Below are 20,039 nucleotides of genomic sequence, written 5' to 3' on the forward strand. Positions count from 1 at the left end.
ATCAGCAGCAGCCGACAATTTGGCCATCAACGAATTTTCCGGATAATATCCAAAAGGGTTGTTTGTCATATACCATTTAACTTCATAAAGTGACTTTCCTAAATTACCCTTTCTTATTCCAAGTATTTACCATGAGTGCCATTGCCATCATTTTATTATAGAATATATTTTCCAATAGAAATCCATCGTGTTCTGCCTAAAAACTCTCATAAATAACAATAATCTGTTTTAGACAATTAATTTATAATTTGCATTATCAACTTCTGTATTATAGTGGGCAACAAATGGATATTGAATACATTTTCTGGCAAATGCTTCATTTATGCACCTCACCAAAAGTTGTGCAAGTATCCCTTTTCATTTTTTTACCCTTTCTTCTTTAATAATTAGTATTAAATCCCTAATCCTAATAAAAGACTACTAAACCGCCACATGTCCCCCTCTTAGACCCCCATCAATCCACGTGTCAATCCTGCAGCTCTATTCTCGATTCTTTTCCCGCCCATTGCTTACTTCAAGGATCGACATCATCTCCTACAAATCAGCTATTTGGTTACCATATTTTCCCTGCATTTAAACACATTTTGAATTTTAAATTTCATATATCCTCATATCCCATATAATCAACAATGTTTTTGAATTAATTGATCTTTTACCAAATATACAGCCATCACAATAGGAATTAATACATGGTTACCAAATATACAGCCATCATAATAGGAATTAAATCATGGTTACAATATTATCTTCTCCTATTCATTTTGCACTTATAATACCGAACCCCTAAATTTTTTTATATGTTTGGCGTCATTCTGCTTCTTCATCTCTGCCAACTACCATCTTCATTCATACATTTCAATACATCAGGTTGGTGTAAAACAAAATATTTTTTCTCTATTTTCTTTTATTTGGTTTATTTTTATCTTCTTCTCTTTTTGTTACAATTCTGATATAGCATCCTAGAAACAAGTACGTCGATCTATGTGTGTTGCTCTCTGTGTGTTTTATTGGCATCGTATGTGTGCTTATACTATTGCTTTTTGTCCTTTTTAATACAAACATATGAATGTTTTACCAATTATAGCAATGAACTTTAAAAGTACTTTGCTATAATTGGGATGCCATTATACGATTTTCTTTTTCCCGGTTTCAATAGTTAAGAAACATGCTTATTTATGGTTATGGACAATTTCTGTCATATCAGTTTCATTGAGGGACCATTCGCATCAGTTTTATAATTTTATTTGTTGTGTGTGTTCTGTGTGTTTGTATTAATTAAGTGGCATAAATATTTTATATACTAAAATGAATGAACTATTTCTCTATTTAGCCTATTACAGGGACCAATTAGGTAATATAGCTAATTTTTTTTTTTTTTGCACATGGACCAATATGCATGTTGTTGTTTCTGACTATAAGAAAGCAACATATTTTCATTAATTTTTAGGGTTAAACGTAAAAACCTAAAGTTCATTGCAAGAAATAGAAATGTACTTTTTGATTTTGCAATTCGCCCTAAAAATCATTGAAAACATGTTACATGGAGAAACAATAAACATCCCAATTAGAGCAATGTACTTTCAAAGTACATTGTTATAACTAAGAACCATTGATCATTTTATAATTTTCAGTGATTATACATCTTGGAATTTAGGAAAAGGTTTAACTTTTTTTCAAGAAATGGCAATGTACTTTGTGTATATGTATTGTGCCTGATATACACACACATAGCCACACACATTACACACAATTGTAATGAAAAGGAGTGAAAGTAAGATACTATATTGCACTATAAATTAAGGTAGACCATAAATTAAATGTGTATAATTTTTTACTCGTGGTGCATTTTATTTTTGCCTCAATCTGACCTTTGAAAATGACTATTTTGCCCCTTGCTTTGTAAATTAGCAATTTGAGCAAAACATCAAGATCCCATGAAAAGGAAGTATGAAAATGAACAAAAAAAAAGAGGGTGATGTATGTGGTAAGTTAAAGAGAAGTTATTTCCTTCAATTTTGAGTAGAAAAGAGGACTTTCAGCTATTGGATTATAATGAACAAAAGCGTAGAACAAGGACACAAATTTTATTATTTATTTATTATTTGTATAATTTTATCATGTTACTATTTGATTTGGGCATTTATGAGATCAATGAGTCTCTCAAATTCAGAAGTTCTTTGATTTATGAATGATTGATATCTTCTCACCTATATATTTTTCCTGCATCATAGCTTGCTTCTGAATATTGGAAAGTCACATGCTCCTACTTGTGCTTCTCTCTCTTAATACAAAAAATTAAATTCTCAAGGTTATGCTATACCATGGTATTTAAATAATTATAAATTAGAACCATATTTATCTAAATTAAAGACTTACGAGATAGCAAAACAATTACCTGTCATAGAATACATGTGTGCGTATATAGTATTCATACATCACTATATAGATATATAGATGTTAAATGTTCTATGATTATAGAATTCTTTGTGATAAAGAAGTTTCAAATTGAAGGATGCCAAAAAAAATGTAGTCTCTTAAAAATAACAAAACTCAAACTCAAATCATACATCACTATATAGATATATAGATGTTAAATGTTCTATGATTATAGAATTCTTTGTGATAAAGAAGTTTCAAATTGAAGGATGCCAAAAAAAATGTAGTCTCTTAAAAATAACAAAACTCAAACTCAAACCAAAAGTTACCTTGGTTTTGTAACATACGAGTTAAGTGCTTGCAGATATGTTGCAACAACAAGCCCTTTATTTGGGTAGTCGATATTCTTTTTTCTTCAATTAAATTCACACATAACCAAACACCTACATGAGCAATTTTTTCAAAATCAGTAAATACAATACAATACAAAATCAGTGTTTTTGTTCAAAATAGAATATATATTATATATGATCTAAATTTCGAATTACTTACCTGTAATTTAGGAGGTTGATTTGATTAACATACACAAATGATTTCAAATACAATCTCCGAACATAAAAACAATAACATGGAATTTCAAAGGGAAAAACCATAGACATTCGTTGGGTACTTATCTTTATTGTTCAGCACAACACCTACGCCGTCCGCAGCCTCCGTCCTTTGCAGAACACCGGTACTCTCTCATATCTCTCTGTTAATCTATGTCGTTTTCTGTTCGTCGTTTGTGTGCATCAGTTACTTCAACATTTCTACCACCTGCGCCAATTTTGTGTCTCATTTCCATTATCTCTGATGTCCTGTATTTTCTTTTTAATTTCCATTTTCTCCAGTGAACGATTGGTATTCGGATCTTCATGTTTGTTTATGTTATTTGTAAGAATCAACCATCACCAACATCTTTAATGTGCCGACGGGAAATTAGGGTTATGAAAAATGAAAAGGTTACAAAACCAATTTAGCCCTTTCCGTTTTTTATATATCTGCACTTATCAACATACACTTTAAATTATTAATAATTTACAATTTTTTATAGATATAACATTACATAATTTGATTAAAAAAACACAAAAGAAAATATAATAAATATGTTTTTAATATTTAATAATTATTTATCTCCTAATCTAATAAATAAATAGATTTTTGCCATGCAAAATGTTGAAACTGAACTCCCAAAGTTGCCCTTGCATTCCATTTTCTAATAAAATTCGGTTCGTCCAACTATTTGAATATTATCTCTTTCGCCAGCTAGTATATACAAATCCTCAATATCACCATTTATCTACAAACCCTAAAAGATCCACCATTAACCATATTCCCGTGTCGATGTTCTATGCTGCCATTTGTCACTGTTTTCTCATTTTATCATCGATGATGGTGCCAGTTCAGGGTTGCGCCTCTGATTAGGTAATTATTGCTCTTCTTCTAATTGTTGCGTTTATTTTTTTCTAAGTTCTTCATCTCCATAAATCTCGCAGAAACCAGTTCTTACCCGATCCAATCTCAAAAGTTAGTCGCTCCTATTCAATTTGATATGGCAGTTTTTCATCTCCTTCTCCGTCTCTTTCATTTGTGCCTCAACTGCTTTGGCACATTAGCTTTTTGGTTATGGAGCTTTGAAATACCCAAATCCAATTCCAAATCTCTCAATTTGGAACCATTTGAAATCATCACTGAATCACAGCTAGCCTCTCATTCTTTCTCTTATTTTCTATGATTTGTTTAGACGCGTATAGTCACTATAGCAGCCGCAATTATGCAAATGACATATTTACCACTCCCTCCATTCTTATCAACACCAACGCTTACCTAGAGAAGCTAATAACCACAAAAACTGAAAGAGATCGTCAAGAATAACATATTTTGAGAAGTTTTGTGGGTTTATTTAGATGTGGATTTACCTAATCAATTGATGTTTCAGATAAAGCTCTTAATCAACCAGTTAATTTGAGCAAACAATCTAGGGTTAGTGTTTTGGACAACACGTAGTCTTTAATGTGCAGCGTCTCAAGTAAGCATTAGTTGAACTTATTGTTTTTTTTTTCATTATAAATCGGCTATCATGTCATTATCTTGGTTCGTCATTTTTCCGATGTTCAATTTGGTAATCGATTGTTTGGTGACTACAGTCTCGGTTTTATCTTCATCGATTCATGTTTTTTAATATTCTAAAGGGAAATGTGTTAAAGATTGTTTTTCTTCTCGTGTTCTTTGATGCAGGGTATGCCAAGATGATGACTTTGATTCAAATATGGATACCTCGTGCTCAGGATGTGGTATTCCGAAGGTTGGTTATATGTTATGAGAGATAAATACTCTTTAAAATATTATAGTTATTAGTTCTAAAAGGGAAAATACTAGCATGTCTAAACAGTTCAAGTTTATAAAGTTGAACATTTTACTCTATGTATTATGCTCAATACATATGTGTTGAAAGACATAGCTTATAAATTTAATTAGCCTTATGATGGATATTTCGTTTCAATTCATCTCGCGCCACCTACGCTTCCCATTCTTGCGACAGCTCTCCAATCATTTTCCCCTCTTTTTACTTGAGGATCCAAGCAGGTATGTTTTTTTATTGATTGAACTGTTTATATAAATTAGTTCCTATCAATCATCTGTGTATATCTTGATATATCAGATGTAACTATGCTTGCAGTTGTTTATTATGTGTTGATTATTTAAATGAGTATGCATTTTTTTACTGAGGTTCTGTGTTTTTCCGGTGATAATTGTTAATTACAGTCTGATCGGTTTCTTTTAACTTTTAGATATATAACATTTTCAATCTCTATCTGTATTCGGTATTCAGGTAACTCATTTACAAGAAAGTTAATTTTCTGAGTTTGTTTTAGGATTGTTACGAAATAACTTGAGTTTGTTCTAGGACTATTTTGTAGCATTTGGACCATTTTGCCCCTGATATTTGCTCATCAGTTTTTACTTCTGTTTTGATTTGGGTGATCAATTATCTATTTGATAGGAAAATAAGTGAAGATCATGCGTAAGTATAGGAGAGTTTGTCGTTGAAAGATGGCAGTCAATCTTGGGAAGCCACTGATGGATGATTTCCACTTTTATTAGTAAAAAACATGAAGAATGTGGTTCAATCCAATGTTTTAGTAAATTTAATGAATGCTTATATGTAAATGTTGTACGTTTATACCATCAAAGTAAACAAGGTTACGTTTCAATTTGACTATTTTTGTTAATTTTTTTAAACACGTACCATTTTTTTGTTTTTTATACAAGGACCATTTTTGTTAAAAAAAATTTTAAATAGGGATCATTTATGTTAATAATTTTTTTTGGTTTTTTTGTCACCTGTATGGTGTGTATTGCATGAAAGGGTAACATACTTTGATTTTATTGTTTGGTTTTCTTTCACTTGTATGGTTTTTTTCCGTGAGAACAATGTATTTCTTTTTGGGTTTCATGTCACCTGGTATGATTTTGTACGTGAAAGGGAAATGTACTTTGATTAATTTTGTAAGTGATAGTGAGATACTATCTACTTACAAAGTTATTAAAAAAAATACAATATTACAATTCATTAAGTTTTCTAAATTAAGGTTATATTATTTTATTATATTATTAAATTTTTAATTCTATTTAAAACTAACACCCGTGGGTTCCACGAGTTTTAACCTAGTATTATAAATAACATCCTAGGCTGTTTTCAAATCTATTCAGTAAGTGTGAGTATTTTACCCTTCTGTCCTCGTTAAATCCATTAAGTAAAAAGGAAACAACACTTTAGTTATGTGTTCCTCTAGATTCCCATTTTTTTACTCTATGTAAACATGTTATGATAAATTATCTAAAAAAAGAAACTAATATTACATTCAAGATCCAACTACGTACTAATATGCTAATATCCATATTTATTAAATCTTGCAAAATAAATAGATGTTTGATTTGTGGAACTTCCTGAGGACAATTTTTGTGCAAAGCTTTATTTGCTAATATTTGTTCATGTGGTCATATTGCACTCGCGACCGCTTCTTCGGGTGTTGCGGCTAATAATATACCAAGGGTAGAACAGCTCACTCGCATTTTAAAATTCCTATCAATCTTGAAAATAACTCGGTCTGCAAGATTTAAAGACAAAGTGGTACTGCTCAACTACTTCAGACTGCAAAAGTAATCATTTGGGACGAAGCGTCTATGGCTATAAGACATGCATCGGAGGCGATTGACCGTACAATGAAAGATATCATCGGTGTGATGCTACCATTTGGTGGAAAAATAATGGTTTTGGGAGGTGATTTCAGACAAGTGTTGTTGGTCGTTAGATGTGGAACGCGAGTACATAATGTGGATTCTAGCATACGAATGTCGCCTCTTTGGTATTCGATTATCAAGTTGCGGTTAACTGTTAATATGAGAGCACTAACCGATCCATGGTTCTCAGACTTTCTATTACGTGTGGGTTGGAGTTGAAGAAACGGTGCACAGAAACTTTATTCACATCCCTGATGATACGGTGATTCTCTTCACTGAAAAAAGAAAAGTCATTGCATGATTTGATTGATGCAATCTTTCCATCATTTGAAATTAATAGATCTGAACCTGATTATATTATTTCGCATGCAATACTATTCGCAAGAAATAATAGTGTCAATGAGATTAATGATTATTTGATCGGTCGATTCCATGGAGAAGAGAAAATTTATTATAGTTTTGATGAAGCTATGGATGATATAAATAACTTCTACCCCGTGAAATTCTTAAACACACTCAGTGTTAGTGGTTTTCCCACTCATTACTTAAGACTGAAAGTTGGATGTCCGATAATACTGTCACAGAATCTCGACCCATCAAATGGATTATGTAACGATACTCGATTCATATGCAAAAGTTTTTAGCACAATGTCATTGATGCCGAAATAGCTGTTGGTCAACATGTTGGGAAGAGGGTATTTTGCCAAGGATCCCTCTAAAGTCTGTCTAAAGATGACATGTTCCCGTTCAAGCTGAAGAGAAAATAATTTCCAATTCGATTATGTTTTGCAATAACAATTAATAAAGCTCAGGGACAAACTATTCCAAATGTAGGAATTTATCTTCTACAATCGGTTTTCTCGCATGGCGAACTTCATGTGGCATTATCCAGAGGGATATAATGTGTCACTACAAAAGTATTGGTGAAGCTTGGTGAACAATTCAATGGCAGTGAAGTCTATACATCAAATGTCGTGTATAAAGAAGTGTTGCACGATCAAGAATGATCAGCCAATCATGTGTTCATATGCATTTGTAAAGAATCCCAACTTTTCATTTTTAATTCTTTTTGATTTTATTTCTGCTAGCATGACTCTTATTGATAATTATTTGTATGTAGTAAACTATTTGCGCAAAAACACTAATCCCCTGTTTGAACTAATTTATGAAAAAGAAAATTCACACCTAGCCCTTGGCGTGGCTAGACGGCTAGTGTGTGTGTGTGTGTGTGTGTATATATATATATATATATATATATATATATATATATATATATATATAACATTTTGAGGAACTTCATCTAGAATCTACCTCAGTATACAACATTTTGAAGAACTTCATGAGAGGAGTATTCAGGTTTTGCATATTTCGTATACCTCCATTAATTGTTTTGGTCACTGTTCGCATCTTAGTAAATGTTTCATTAATTGACATTTGAATAAGAAATGGAATTTTTATAGATTTTCGTTTACCTTTCTATTTTCATCTTTATTTTCTTTAATGTTTTTGGGATTCTTTTTCCAATGCATTGTGCTAGCTAATTGAGTTTTCTTGGAAAGATATTTCCAGTTCTGATTGAGTTGACTGAATGAGTCAAACGATGAATCTGGTTTTGACAACGATTCATAGGCAAACGTCGTGATTTGAAGAGAGAACTCTAAAGATATCGAGAGGAAGGGAGGAAATACGGTTCCCAGTTCACCATTGCACACCCCGAGATCCACCGACAGGGTAGTAAGAGATCTCTGACATATAAAAGGAAACTTGAGTGTGTTATTTTTCTTTTATTTATGAGGGTGTTTTCTTTATGTGTGTGTATTGTTTTTCTTTTCTTTTTAAATTAACAAACTATTAAAATAAATATAAAAATGTAGAAAAAAAATTAAAAGGGTAAAGTAGTCCTTTCAATTATTAGGACCAAAATCATGATAAATTCTTAATTTTGGATCTTCATGTAAGTCGGAAAATTTTTGGACCCTATTCACAGTTTTCGGGAAACCATAGACCAATTTTGCAGTTTTATCTGGAATTTATTTATTAGAGTCCTAATACTATATAAAATTAACATCATAAAAAATTCATATAAAACATAACATCAAGCATATGTAATATTCGTATATAGTAGTATGGGAATTAGAAAGCGTCAAAGTGTTGTATAGAGTTTAATTGCAATCCATGGGTCCGGCTTCTGAGTCAACATCATCCGATGCATTCACTTCTTCATCAAGATCTTCCACCACATCTCTAAACTCATCATCATCGTCTCTGTAATCCTCTTGTTTGCTCATTGCTCAGGGAGGGAACTCCAAAGTAGTCGATTCAGAGAGATCGGAGAGTTTGGGAGGGGGGGGGGGGGGTTAGACTTGTCGTGGTATACGAAAAAAACGATTGAATGTTTTTCTAATTAGGTTGGTCAACAGAACTTATTTGTTTTTTTTTTGTTTGAGCTAAAAAAATCAGATGTATTCAATGGATTGACCCAAAAATCGTTTTTTTATGTGAAATAGCCCAACATGGATTTCATACAAACGTGATTGTAGCGTCGCTATACCGGTGTCAAGAATCACGGTAAATCATGGCGCTAAGGTTAAACGGCATGGAAGGTTTTTTCCATGTAAAAGCTAAGGTGGAAGAGGGGGGAGGGGGGGGGGGGAGGGGGGGGTAAATAATGACATAGCTTCATCTTTACTACCTTTTCACCGGAGCCTAATAGCACCACCGCTATTTCTTAGGGGACCGCTAACAGCTATAGCATGTGAACATCACGGATACGTTTGTCTGAGAGTTAAACCAAATGTTGCAAATTGCTAGTAAGAACGTGGAAACAAAACCTAAGGAGCTTAGACAAAGGTTTAGTGCTGGAAGAACACATATTGTTTTCATTTAAATTTCGACAACTCATCCCGGTTAAATCTTGTCAACCATTAATTGTCAAAAAGAGTGATTTAGTTTTGGGCAAAATACAAAAAATAAAAAACAAAACAAAAAAACAATTATACCTTCATCATTTTATTGATTAATTCACTTAGCTCATTTATATCGTGAATAAATCATTATATATATTTCGACCGTATAAAAGACCCGGTTCAAAAAAGCACTATGTATTTGACCAATTTATTGAATTGGTAATCAAAGCATTGTTTTTTATTCATAGATATTATCATAATAGTTTAGTGGCTAAATCGATAAAATAGGAAAAACACATTATACTTTTTCTGTATTTTGCCCTTGTTGGAATTATAGCAATTGACTTTTGTCGTAAAATAACCATCATTTTGGACAAATAGTGGAAATCTAATATAACAAATCTTGAAAACAAATCTACATCAACAAGGTGAACTTGCTGCTGCTGCTGCTGCCGCGTAGAGGAATTATGCTCATCATCCTCCAAGTTAACCGATTGAGGTGAACCATATATTGGTGCTCCAGATGGAAAAGACCATAGAACTTTACCTGAACTTATACCTTGATAAAATGTGCCATCTTGAGCAGCCACCAACATAGCTTCCTGATTACTGAATGGAAAACATGGCATAAAAGATATTGACAAAATCACAGCCCAAGGCCTAACCATGATTTCAGTGGCTATACGAGTCATTTCTTAATTTTTTGCCTATTTCCTAGAAAATAATTAAAGAAATTGGCTAGATTTGTCTTCTTCTCTAAAATGTAAACAAGTAATTACAAAACAACTTAAATATCATATATACATATGAAGAATCTCTCCTTCCACACTATATAGAAACAATATACATGTCACATTTCTTGACAACAGACCATCATCGACATTCAACAACACTTTACAAATTAAAATTGATATTGTTTATAATACTTATGAAGAATCTCTCCTTCCACACTATACCCTTTCAAAACATTATATGTTTCTATAACAAGTTTCGGAAACCGGCTGCTAAAATATCCATCGAATTTTGTGGGTACCTCCCCCAACATACGTTGCAGTTTTTTCGAGAGTTGTCCATAGTGATTATATTTGTTTCTTATGGCTCGTAATAAATCACATACGTTGTCATAGTTGTATTCTCTGTGATGTTCAATGTTTTTTATGAGTCTCTTGTGTAATTTTTTGTCCCAATTTGTGTAATCTCCGATGCTTTTGAGTGATTTTAAGATATCGGAATCGTTTTTGCGGTCTTCTAACTCTATGCGGTCACTTGCGTCCCGGAGGAAGGAGAGACGGGTATCAGGGTCCCAGAAGAAAGGGTGGTGGTACACTTCTGCGGCTTTTGGTCTGGATAAGAAAAAAAAATGCAGATTTGTAATCTCTTTGAAAACAAAAGGGTAAAATATAGAATATCACAATGGACTTGTGGCATTTATAATATACTCCAATATATTAATACATTTTATATTTTTTGAAAAACGTCAGGAAAAAGTTAAAAATACGAAAAAATGAAAACAAATAATAAAATCAAATACGAAAAAAATGAATAAATTAAATATACGAAAAGATTAAAATATAATATGAAAACAAATATGAAAAAAACTAAAAAAATACTCACAGGTTAAACTAACATTAAAATTTACTACAAAAATGCACATACATAATTTTATAATAGAATAATAACATTCTAATGAATATATGAATAATCAAATGTTAATATTCATATTAAAATTACTTCAACAATACAACATATACAACATTCATTGCAGAATAATAGCATAAACATAATGTTTTTACGTTTTCACACTATTTACTGTTTTTATTTGAACTTACTTCCGTATATATATATATATATATATATATATATATATATATGGTTATGTTCATGTGAAACCATCATATTTTGTGAAACATGGAGACGCAATCATAGTCATTAATTTTGGAGATAAAAAATATATTTTTATAATGCAAAATAAATGAAAATTTTGGAAATTTTTTAAAAATATTATTTTTTTCATTTATTTATCCAAAGAATAAAAAAATAAAAAATAAAAATAAAAAAATTACCGTTTTTTTTAAAATATAAGTGAAATATTCTAATAGAATATTATACGGTAAATATTCAAATCGAATTTTTAGAATGTCAGAATATTCTACTAGAATATTAAGTTATAAATATTCAAAAAATTCTTACACAATATTAGAATATTAGAATATTAGAATATTCTAACAAATCTAACAATTTAAGTAGAATATTTTAATATTTTAATATATCTACCAATTTTAATAGAATATTAGAATATTCTAACATTCTAAAAATTCGATTTGATTATTTACAGCGTAATATTCTATTAGAATATTTCAATTATATTGAAAAAAACGGTAATTTTTTAAGTATTTTATTTTATATTTATTTTATTTTTATGTTATTTTTATTTTTTTGGATAAATTAAATAACAAAAATAATATTTAAAAAATGAATTTTTGGATTTTTCCTTTTATTTTGCAATTTATAATTTTATTTTTTATTTTTTTGATCTCCAAGATGAGTGAGTAGGATCGCGCCCCATGTCTCATAAAATTAGCGTGGTATATATAACGAAAATAAATAAAGTATAAAAAACAAAAAATAAAGTTAAAAAACCATGTAGTGTGATTTTTTGCAAACTATAGGGACCAAAATTAAACTTTAAACTCAATTGTATTACTGATTTTGTAAAAAAGATAACGGAGTTAACCATGAAACTCGTTAAGTGGGCTAAAATAATAATTATGCGAGAAGGAAATGGTCATAGCAATAATAAAAAAAATGTTAGAGCTTTTTCCAATTACGCGTTAAAAACTTAGGACTTTTATCATATTAGTCCTAAACTATAGAATATCACAATGGACTTTCGCTATTTATGGATCTAGTGACTTAACCAATTTCTATAGTAATTATACCCTTATACTTCATACCAACATTCAAAAAGATACTTTTCATGGGTATCTGGTCTTGAAGAAAGGGCAAAATACAGAAAAACATAACATACTTTCACCGTTTACTAAATCATAAAGTAATCAAATCGATTTAGTGAATTAGATATTTTCTGTAGTAATTAATTTTTTTTACAGTTTTTGACCATTTAAAAAAACATCTCTCGGTAGGGGTGTAAACGAGCTGAACCGAGCCCGAGCCTAACCAAGCTTGAGCTCGGCTCGTTTTATTTTGAAGAAGCTCGAGCTCGATTCGAGCCTTAAAATGAAGCTCGAGCTCGGCTCGTGAACAATTTAATGAGCTCGCGAGCCTAAACGAGCTTAAACGAGCCTCTCTCTCTCTCTCTCTCTCTCTCTTTCTATATATATATATATATATATATATATATATACACACAGAGAGAGAGAGACACACACACACACACACACATATATATATATATATATATATATATATATATATATATATATATATATATATATATATATATATAGAGGCTCGTTTAGGCTCATTGAGGCTCGCGAGCCCTAACTGAAGCTCGGCTCGAGCTCGTTTAATAAACGAGCCTCATCTTTAGGCTCGGGCTCGTTTAATTCGATCTCGAGTCGAGCTTTTAACGAGTCGATCCCGAGTAGCTCGCGAGTAGTTCGGCTCACTTAAACCCCTATCTCTCGGTACCTGTATTGTAAAAAGGCAAAAGACAGAAAAGCAGACTGATGTACTGTCACAAATTTAAAGATTTAGCCGCTAAACTATTTTTTGTAGTAATTAAGCCATTATAAGTATTTTCAATCATTTATAAAAACCATTTTTTCCATTTACTGGTTTTCAAAAGAGGCAAAATACAGAAAAACAAAAACTACTTTTACTATTATATCAATTTAGCCACTGAACTACTATTTCTTTATGACGACTATAATAATAGTTCAGTGGCAAGACAATGGTTAATCTACATTGTGCTTTTTCAAATTTTGCCTATCCCGTGGCAAGACAATGGTTAATCTACATTGTGCTTTTTCAAATTTTGCCTATCCCATATCAAAATCAGAGTAACAAGAAAATATGACTTTCATAACGGTCAAAAAAATAGAATGCTTTACTCGGTTGAGTGGTTAAATCGATAAGATGATTCTAGGTAGGGTGCAAAACATTAAATAATAAATATTACAATTAGGTCCCTCCAAAGTTTGCTCCTATGTTTATATGTGATCTATTCTCTATCATTTATCAACTCAAGCAAGTCTAATTATTAATTAATACACTCCCCATGGTATTTTTAACTACTTTCACCATAGTTTATCATGTTGGAAAGAAATTTTAGATAATATTACATGAATCATACCTGAATTTAGGATCGGGATCTAGGAGACGAGAGATAAGATCATGGGCTTCAGGATATTTTTTTACCAATGACATACATTTCTCGCCTTTCTTAATTCTTCCATCACGCCCATCCTCATCCTTACCAAACGGGTGGCGACCATGAGTTATACAAAAGAAAATCAGACACCCTAAACTGAACAAATCCACAGCACTCGTTTGTCCTTCTTTATTCAAAAGTCGCTCAGGTGGTTGCCACCCAGAGCTCCCAATGCCTATTTAAAACATACAAGTTCTAATTACAACATTGTACTCTCAGATTATTCTTGAGAATTGCACTTCAAATGCCCATTATAGCAATGAGATTATAATAATTATGATGGCATAGCACAAATTAACATTCCACCTAGGACGTACACGAGTAACGTATTGATGGTGTGTCAAAAAATGTATAGTTTTTTTACATAAGAAAATGCACTTATAATATGAGATTTAGATCATCATTGATGAAACGAAATGTATAAATATTGTTATAAAAACCTGTCCTTTCTCTCATTTTGGCTTGTCCTTTCTCTCATTTTGGCTATGTTTTTTTTTTAAATAGCTAATATGTATAGTTTTTGTTCTTCCACCCCAGCATAATGTCACACGTGTACATCCGAAGTGGACAATGACATTGCATAAAAATATGTCAACATGTGCCATGTCATCATGATTCGAATCTCACCGCTATAACGGGTAATTTTTCTAAAGCATAAAGCTATAATAAGAAAGAAATTGGGAACAAAATTGCTTTTTCTTGCATTTTGCCCATTCAAATGGTAGTAAAGTAATACATCATAATGAAAAATATGAAAGAAGACTTGCCTGTTGTGCTTTTTGTTAAAGAAGATTTACCGGCGGATAGGCGTTTGCTAATGCCCATATCCGACACTTTTGCACTAATAGATGTGTCTTTGTGTATTAAGACATTTTCAGGCTTTAAGTCACGGTGAATGATTCTATGTTTGTGTAAATGGCCAAGTCCTCTAACTGTATCCCTGTAATTTATAATTTCCAATTATATATATATATATATATATATATATATATATATATATATATATATATATATGTGTGGGCTTTCCCCATTTTGTGTTGCACGTGTGTGTGTTTGTATTTTACTTAATAAAAAAAACGGCTTAAAAGAGAAATTTGGGGAAATGAGGCTTTCCCCATTTAGTCATAATTGTTAACATATTGGCCTCATTTATTTTTGGGCTAAATGCAACACATAGTGAAGTACTTAAGTTAATTTGTTTTTTATAATATCCTGCTTTTATTTCATGTTGTTACATCATTGTCCTAATAAGAAGCAAAATGTAAAGTACCAAATTATAGCAATATCAAATACAAAGCAATTTTCACTAACGGCTACAACTGAGTAGATTTTTTCAAAGTATAATGTCCTAATAAGAAACAAAATTTAAAGTACAATTGGGTAAAGTTTTTTAAATAACAAAGTAATAATAAAGAAAAATAATGAAAATACAATGTTGTAATTGTAATAGAATGAAATGAAAGTAAGATGCTATAATAAAAAAATAAATGAAAATACATTTCTATTTCTTCCAATTACCCTTTTGTTCTTTCATTCCATTTTCTCATGTTTTCCATGACATTGTCATATATATCATTTAATCATCATTTATCCAGATATCACTTAATGGAGGAAAAAACAAAACATGGCTAACCTCATTACTTTCAACAATAGCGGTGAAGGGTACCCATTGCACTCCCATAATTTCAAATCCTTAAAAACTTTCATCATCGGTTGCAATTCAACACTCGAATTAGCAAGTGATAATATCAAATCATGTAAGCTACATACACACCACTCGAGAGCAATATAAACAAAATCTTGATCGTACTCCACACCATACAACCTCACAATATTAGGATGTTGATCAGATACAATAAGATTTTGTATCTCTTTCCGAGCAACATCATAATGTTCCATCACAATCCTTTTCACAGCAACCTCCCTGCCATCATAATAACCCTTCAATACAATTGTCCCATTACTCCCCCTCCCAATTTCTTTATTATAAAACAACTTGCCAATTCTACGTTCATGCAAGTTGACACGAAGGTTAGCTGGATTTTTTGGCATTTCATAAATACGCCGAGGATTGTGGTGCAATTGTGGAGCAATATGATGGTGGCCAGGGAGGAGAGTAGTGTCATGAACTGTTGATAAACAGAGGAAACATTTTTTAACAAGAGCATTCCAATCAAAATCAGCACCATCCACAAAATTACCAAATTCACAGATATCATGCAACACATACTCCACTCCATTCACCCATAAGATCTGGTTTGTAACCCTAATCTGGCATTCACCTTTCTTCTTCTCAAACACTGCTAAAGTTAATTGGAAAATAGTAGTTCCACTAATAGAACTTTCATCTTGTGATATGCATGGAGTTGCTTGTGCCTTGATCCCTAAATGATATACCTCTTGTATACCTACCTTATATACGGAAAGGTCTATCCCAGTTCTGGATTCCTGTATATATTTCTGGCCCAAACCTTGTTGGAAAACCACTGTGATTGGTGGAAGCAGCTCTTCTGTTGGATTCATGTTATAGTTTTCTCCCCATTTTTTAAAGAAATGAAGGGTAATTCTGCCACGAGAACAACGTAAAACCGCTTATCATACACATATGATCAGTCAGTTCATACAACATAAAACAAAGTACACATCTAAAGGATGCATAACTGGAAACATGTTGACATAAAGTTCAGACAAAAATGTTTGCAGTGGTCATGATTATATATGTAAGAATAAAGACCTTACCTGCCAGCAATAGAGGCATCATAAGTGAATTCAACAAGGTATCTTTTAGGGTCTTCTTGATCGGGCTTGATCTTCAAGGTTTCTTTCTTTATATTAATCTCGTTCTTTATAGACACACTCTGTTCATGCCCACAAGGATACCTACCACCGACCAACACCTGCTTTGCAGGGTCCATAGCCATGCGATGGTGGTCATAATATGGTGCAGGAAAGGGTGTTGCAAGCGGCGATGGTGGGTACCGGTAATATGGAGGATGAGTCGGAGGAATATAATGTTTAGTGTTAGGGTATTGAGCAGAGTTAGGTGGCGCCGCGGCAAATACGTATCTATTATCCATGACCTCCGGCGGCGGCGGTGTAATATGGTTTTGATTGTTTCCCCGCCTGCTCCCACCACCGCCGTACCTCAGCCGGCTCTTTGAGCTCTTACTTCCAGACTTGGCCATTATCAGACCGACATTAGAACTTTGATCAAGAAGAAATATAGGGTTGGAAACTGTACAATTTTAACAGACCTTGGTTTACAAAACAACGAAAGTTTAGAAGAATAATATGAACATCACTCTAAAACAACTTACAAGATAAGCAAAAATTAGCAACATCGAACTAACGATGATCTTGAATTAACAATGATGAATCCCCAATTTTGGAGTTTCTCTCTCATTCACTCACTCACTTTTACGGGAGTTGGCCATAAAGTTGCAGAGTTAATTGAGAGCTTTTTGCAAAAATAGGATTGTTTGCAAAAACTTTGTTAAAAGTAGTATTGTTTTAAAATTTAAAGTGATTTCTAAAGGTGGCGTTCTTTTGTATTTTGGTCCACCATAACTGAATTTATATGTTTCTAAATAGACTTTTAGTTTTCGTTTTTAACCATTTAACATTTATTTATTCATTTTCTTTTAAATTGAGTTTTGCATGTTAATAAGAATAAAATATAATACCATAAAAATTAAAATCTTATATAAAGCTAAGTTCAACTAAAAATATTATTTTAGTTTAAAATTTGGTATTTGTATTTCACATAAATTATTTTTACATTATTTTATATCAAATTTGATTTTAATTTATTTCATACTTTACACTAAATTTTTATTTACTAATATTTCTGTACTCCAACTTGGTTTACCTCAAATACATTAAAAAATTCATTAATTATTTTCAATAAATAATTTTTTTAAATAAATTGTTTGTTGCGGGAAATAGGGTTTATGTTGGAGATTGGGATACCCCTTGGATCGTGTGAACACTTTCCGAACAAATATTTCTATCCTATGTCTGGGTTGCAAGAAATTTAGCTTAGGATAATCCAAGAGGACACTTACGAATCTAGGCACAGAAAAAGTAAGTCAAATTGCTAGAAGGATTATGTGTTCGTTTGAAGAAAATGGGAGCTAATAATTTTCATGTGTATCTTCTCAAAGAGAAGAGTCGTTTATATAATAAACGAGATTAAGGTTTTTACTTAGGGTTGGTGTAACGTCCGCAGATTCGGGCTAGTCAATTTAGAGACAATAAGCATAAAAAATAACTTTTTTTTAATAGAAGATTATTTAGAATAAATAATCTTAACCAGGTTATAGTATATGTCACAAGGGTTCCGTACATATAAAGTATGCTGAAATCGGAGTTATATCAGAGAAGTTATGACATGTAAAAGTTTCGCGACAAAACCGACACGATGTTGTGTGACGTAAAAAGTGAGTTTGCGATAAAAATACTTTCTAGCCTTAACAATCTAAACTGAAGTCGTAGTATACGTTAAACCGAGAGCGTGTATAAAAAGAACGTCCAAATCTGACTTCATATGAGGAAGTTATGATTTATTTAAGATTTAGCATAGTAGTGCACAACCCGAAAATCGAATTTTAGATCGGTCGATTTTTAGCCGACACAACCTAAATGAGAATTGAAGATCTCATTAATATGAGCTCAACGATATAAAGATAGTCGAAAACGGACGTCGGATGACAAAGTTATGAATTTATAACGGATTTTAACTGTCTAAGCTTGTTAAAATATAACTTTAAAAATAAAGTCAAAATTAGCCGACAGAGTCTAAATCAAAGTTGTAGATCATGTTTCCTCCTACGTGTGGATATAAAGAACGTCAAAAAATGAGCTCCTATGCAAAAGTTACGGGTTTTAGAAGATAATTAGTTATTGGAGTAATCTGCGAGTGACACGTGGCATAATCCTGACCATTGCTTCCTCCCCACGCCTTGCCACCAGATGGTGACACTTGGCACTCAACTCGACGAGTTGGAGGCTCAGAACTCGCCGAGTTGGGTCATTTCCCAGCCTATAAATAGAGGCGCAAATCTTCCATTTCCTTCACACCATTCCCATTCTTTCTCTTTCAAACATCTCTCTAAACCCCTCCCAAGCATTAGTACTTGCCAAGTGCTAAGAAGCGAATCCCAGAGCGCCAGAAGGCTACGAGAAGAAGAGCTTTCGGCCCGAAAGTTTTGTTGGATTAGATGTCTAAGCCCATACCTATTATTGGTATGTACTCGACCCGAGAGTAGCATGGTCCATTTGGGTTGCATATCATCAGGACAATTTGTTAGGATGGATTCTTGAGAGAAGGTTACATATGATTTGTTAATATATTATAAGTTATAATATATTAATATGAAATCATATGTTTTAATTAGTATTGATCAAGAATTAATTTGGAATTAATTTAGTGATCAAAAGAGACTAATTAAATCTAAGGGGACTAATTATGATAATTAATTATATTTATATGTGTTGGGCTTATGATCCATGTTGGACCAAGTTTATGTATGGATACATAAAGAGTTGGGCAACATGAACCATGGATCATAAACTCATGGGTATGGATTTGGGTTATACTCATGACCCTTGAAATCCAACATATAAATACATGCTCTTAACCTAAAAAACGCCTACATGCTTGTTCTTGGAGTTCATGGGTGTTTTTGGGTGCATGGAATTCTTTCTAAAGTTCCACCTTTGTCCATGATGTGTTGTGACTTCATTTGAGGCTTCCACACTATTGGGGCTAAGCTCTTTAAGGCCAAATTCATCAAGTTCTACAAGCTACACAAAGAGGTAAACTTCTAACTAGTATTTTATGTAGTTTATATCATTTGTATGCTAGTTGTAGGCTTAAAGATTTGGAAACCATTTGCATGTATAATTAGTGAAAACATAGATCCAAAGCTTCTAGGGTTGTATGTGCACCATAGGATGTTGTAGTATACAAAACCCAACAGTGGTATCAGAGCCATAAGTTGTTTTTTGTTACATGAAGTTTGTCAAATTTTAAGATAATTACTTGTTTTGTGAAAAACTAATTATTTGTAAAATTTGAA

General features: G+C 32.1%; 1 protein-coding gene and 2 long non-coding RNA genes across 3 annotated transcripts; 1 reads left to right on the forward strand and 2 right to left on the reverse strand.

The window, feature by feature from the left end:
• Positions 1-226: 226 nt before the first annotated feature.
• LOC145128983 (uncharacterized) lies at positions 227-3,383 on the reverse strand. Its single transcript, XR_013717227.1, has 3 exons — positions 2,706-3,383; positions 2,208-2,281; positions 227-567 (listed from the first exon to the last, which is right to left on the reverse strand). It is a non-coding gene; the product is annotated as an uncharacterized LOC145128983 (long non-coding RNA).
• A 247-nt stretch (positions 3,384-3,630) lies between these two features.
• LOC145134921 (uncharacterized) lies at positions 3,631-5,630 on the forward strand. Its single transcript, XR_013719421.1, has 3 exons — positions 3,631-3,840; positions 4,654-5,001; positions 5,420-5,630. It is a non-coding gene; the product is annotated as an uncharacterized LOC145134921 (long non-coding RNA).
• A 4,708-nt stretch (positions 5,631-10,338) lies between these two features.
• On the reverse strand, positions 10,339-17,426 carry LOC145132503 (serine/threonine-protein kinase/endoribonuclease IRE1b-like). The gene is made up of 6 exons (XM_079067301.1): positions 17,277-17,426; positions 16,699-17,194; positions 15,593-16,525; positions 14,727-14,899; positions 13,882-14,134; positions 10,339-10,909 (listed from the first exon to the last, which is right to left on the reverse strand). The coding sequence occupies exons 2-6, from the start codon at positions 17,142-17,144 to the stop codon at positions 10,468-10,470; spliced, it is 2,247 nt and encodes a 748-aa protein (XP_078923427.1). The 5' UTR covers positions 17,145-17,194; positions 17,277-17,426; the 3' UTR covers positions 10,339-10,467.
• Between the last annotated feature and the right edge of the window lie 2,613 nt (positions 17,427-20,039).

The sequence above is a fragment of the Lactuca virosa genome, chromosome 8 (genome assembly GCF_052849685.1).
Source record: "Lactuca virosa cultivar CGN04683 chromosome 8, Lactuca_virosa_CGN04683_v6, whole genome shotgun sequence".
Classification (NCBI taxonomy): domain Eukaryota; kingdom Viridiplantae; phylum Streptophyta; class Magnoliopsida; order Asterales; family Asteraceae; genus Lactuca; species Lactuca virosa.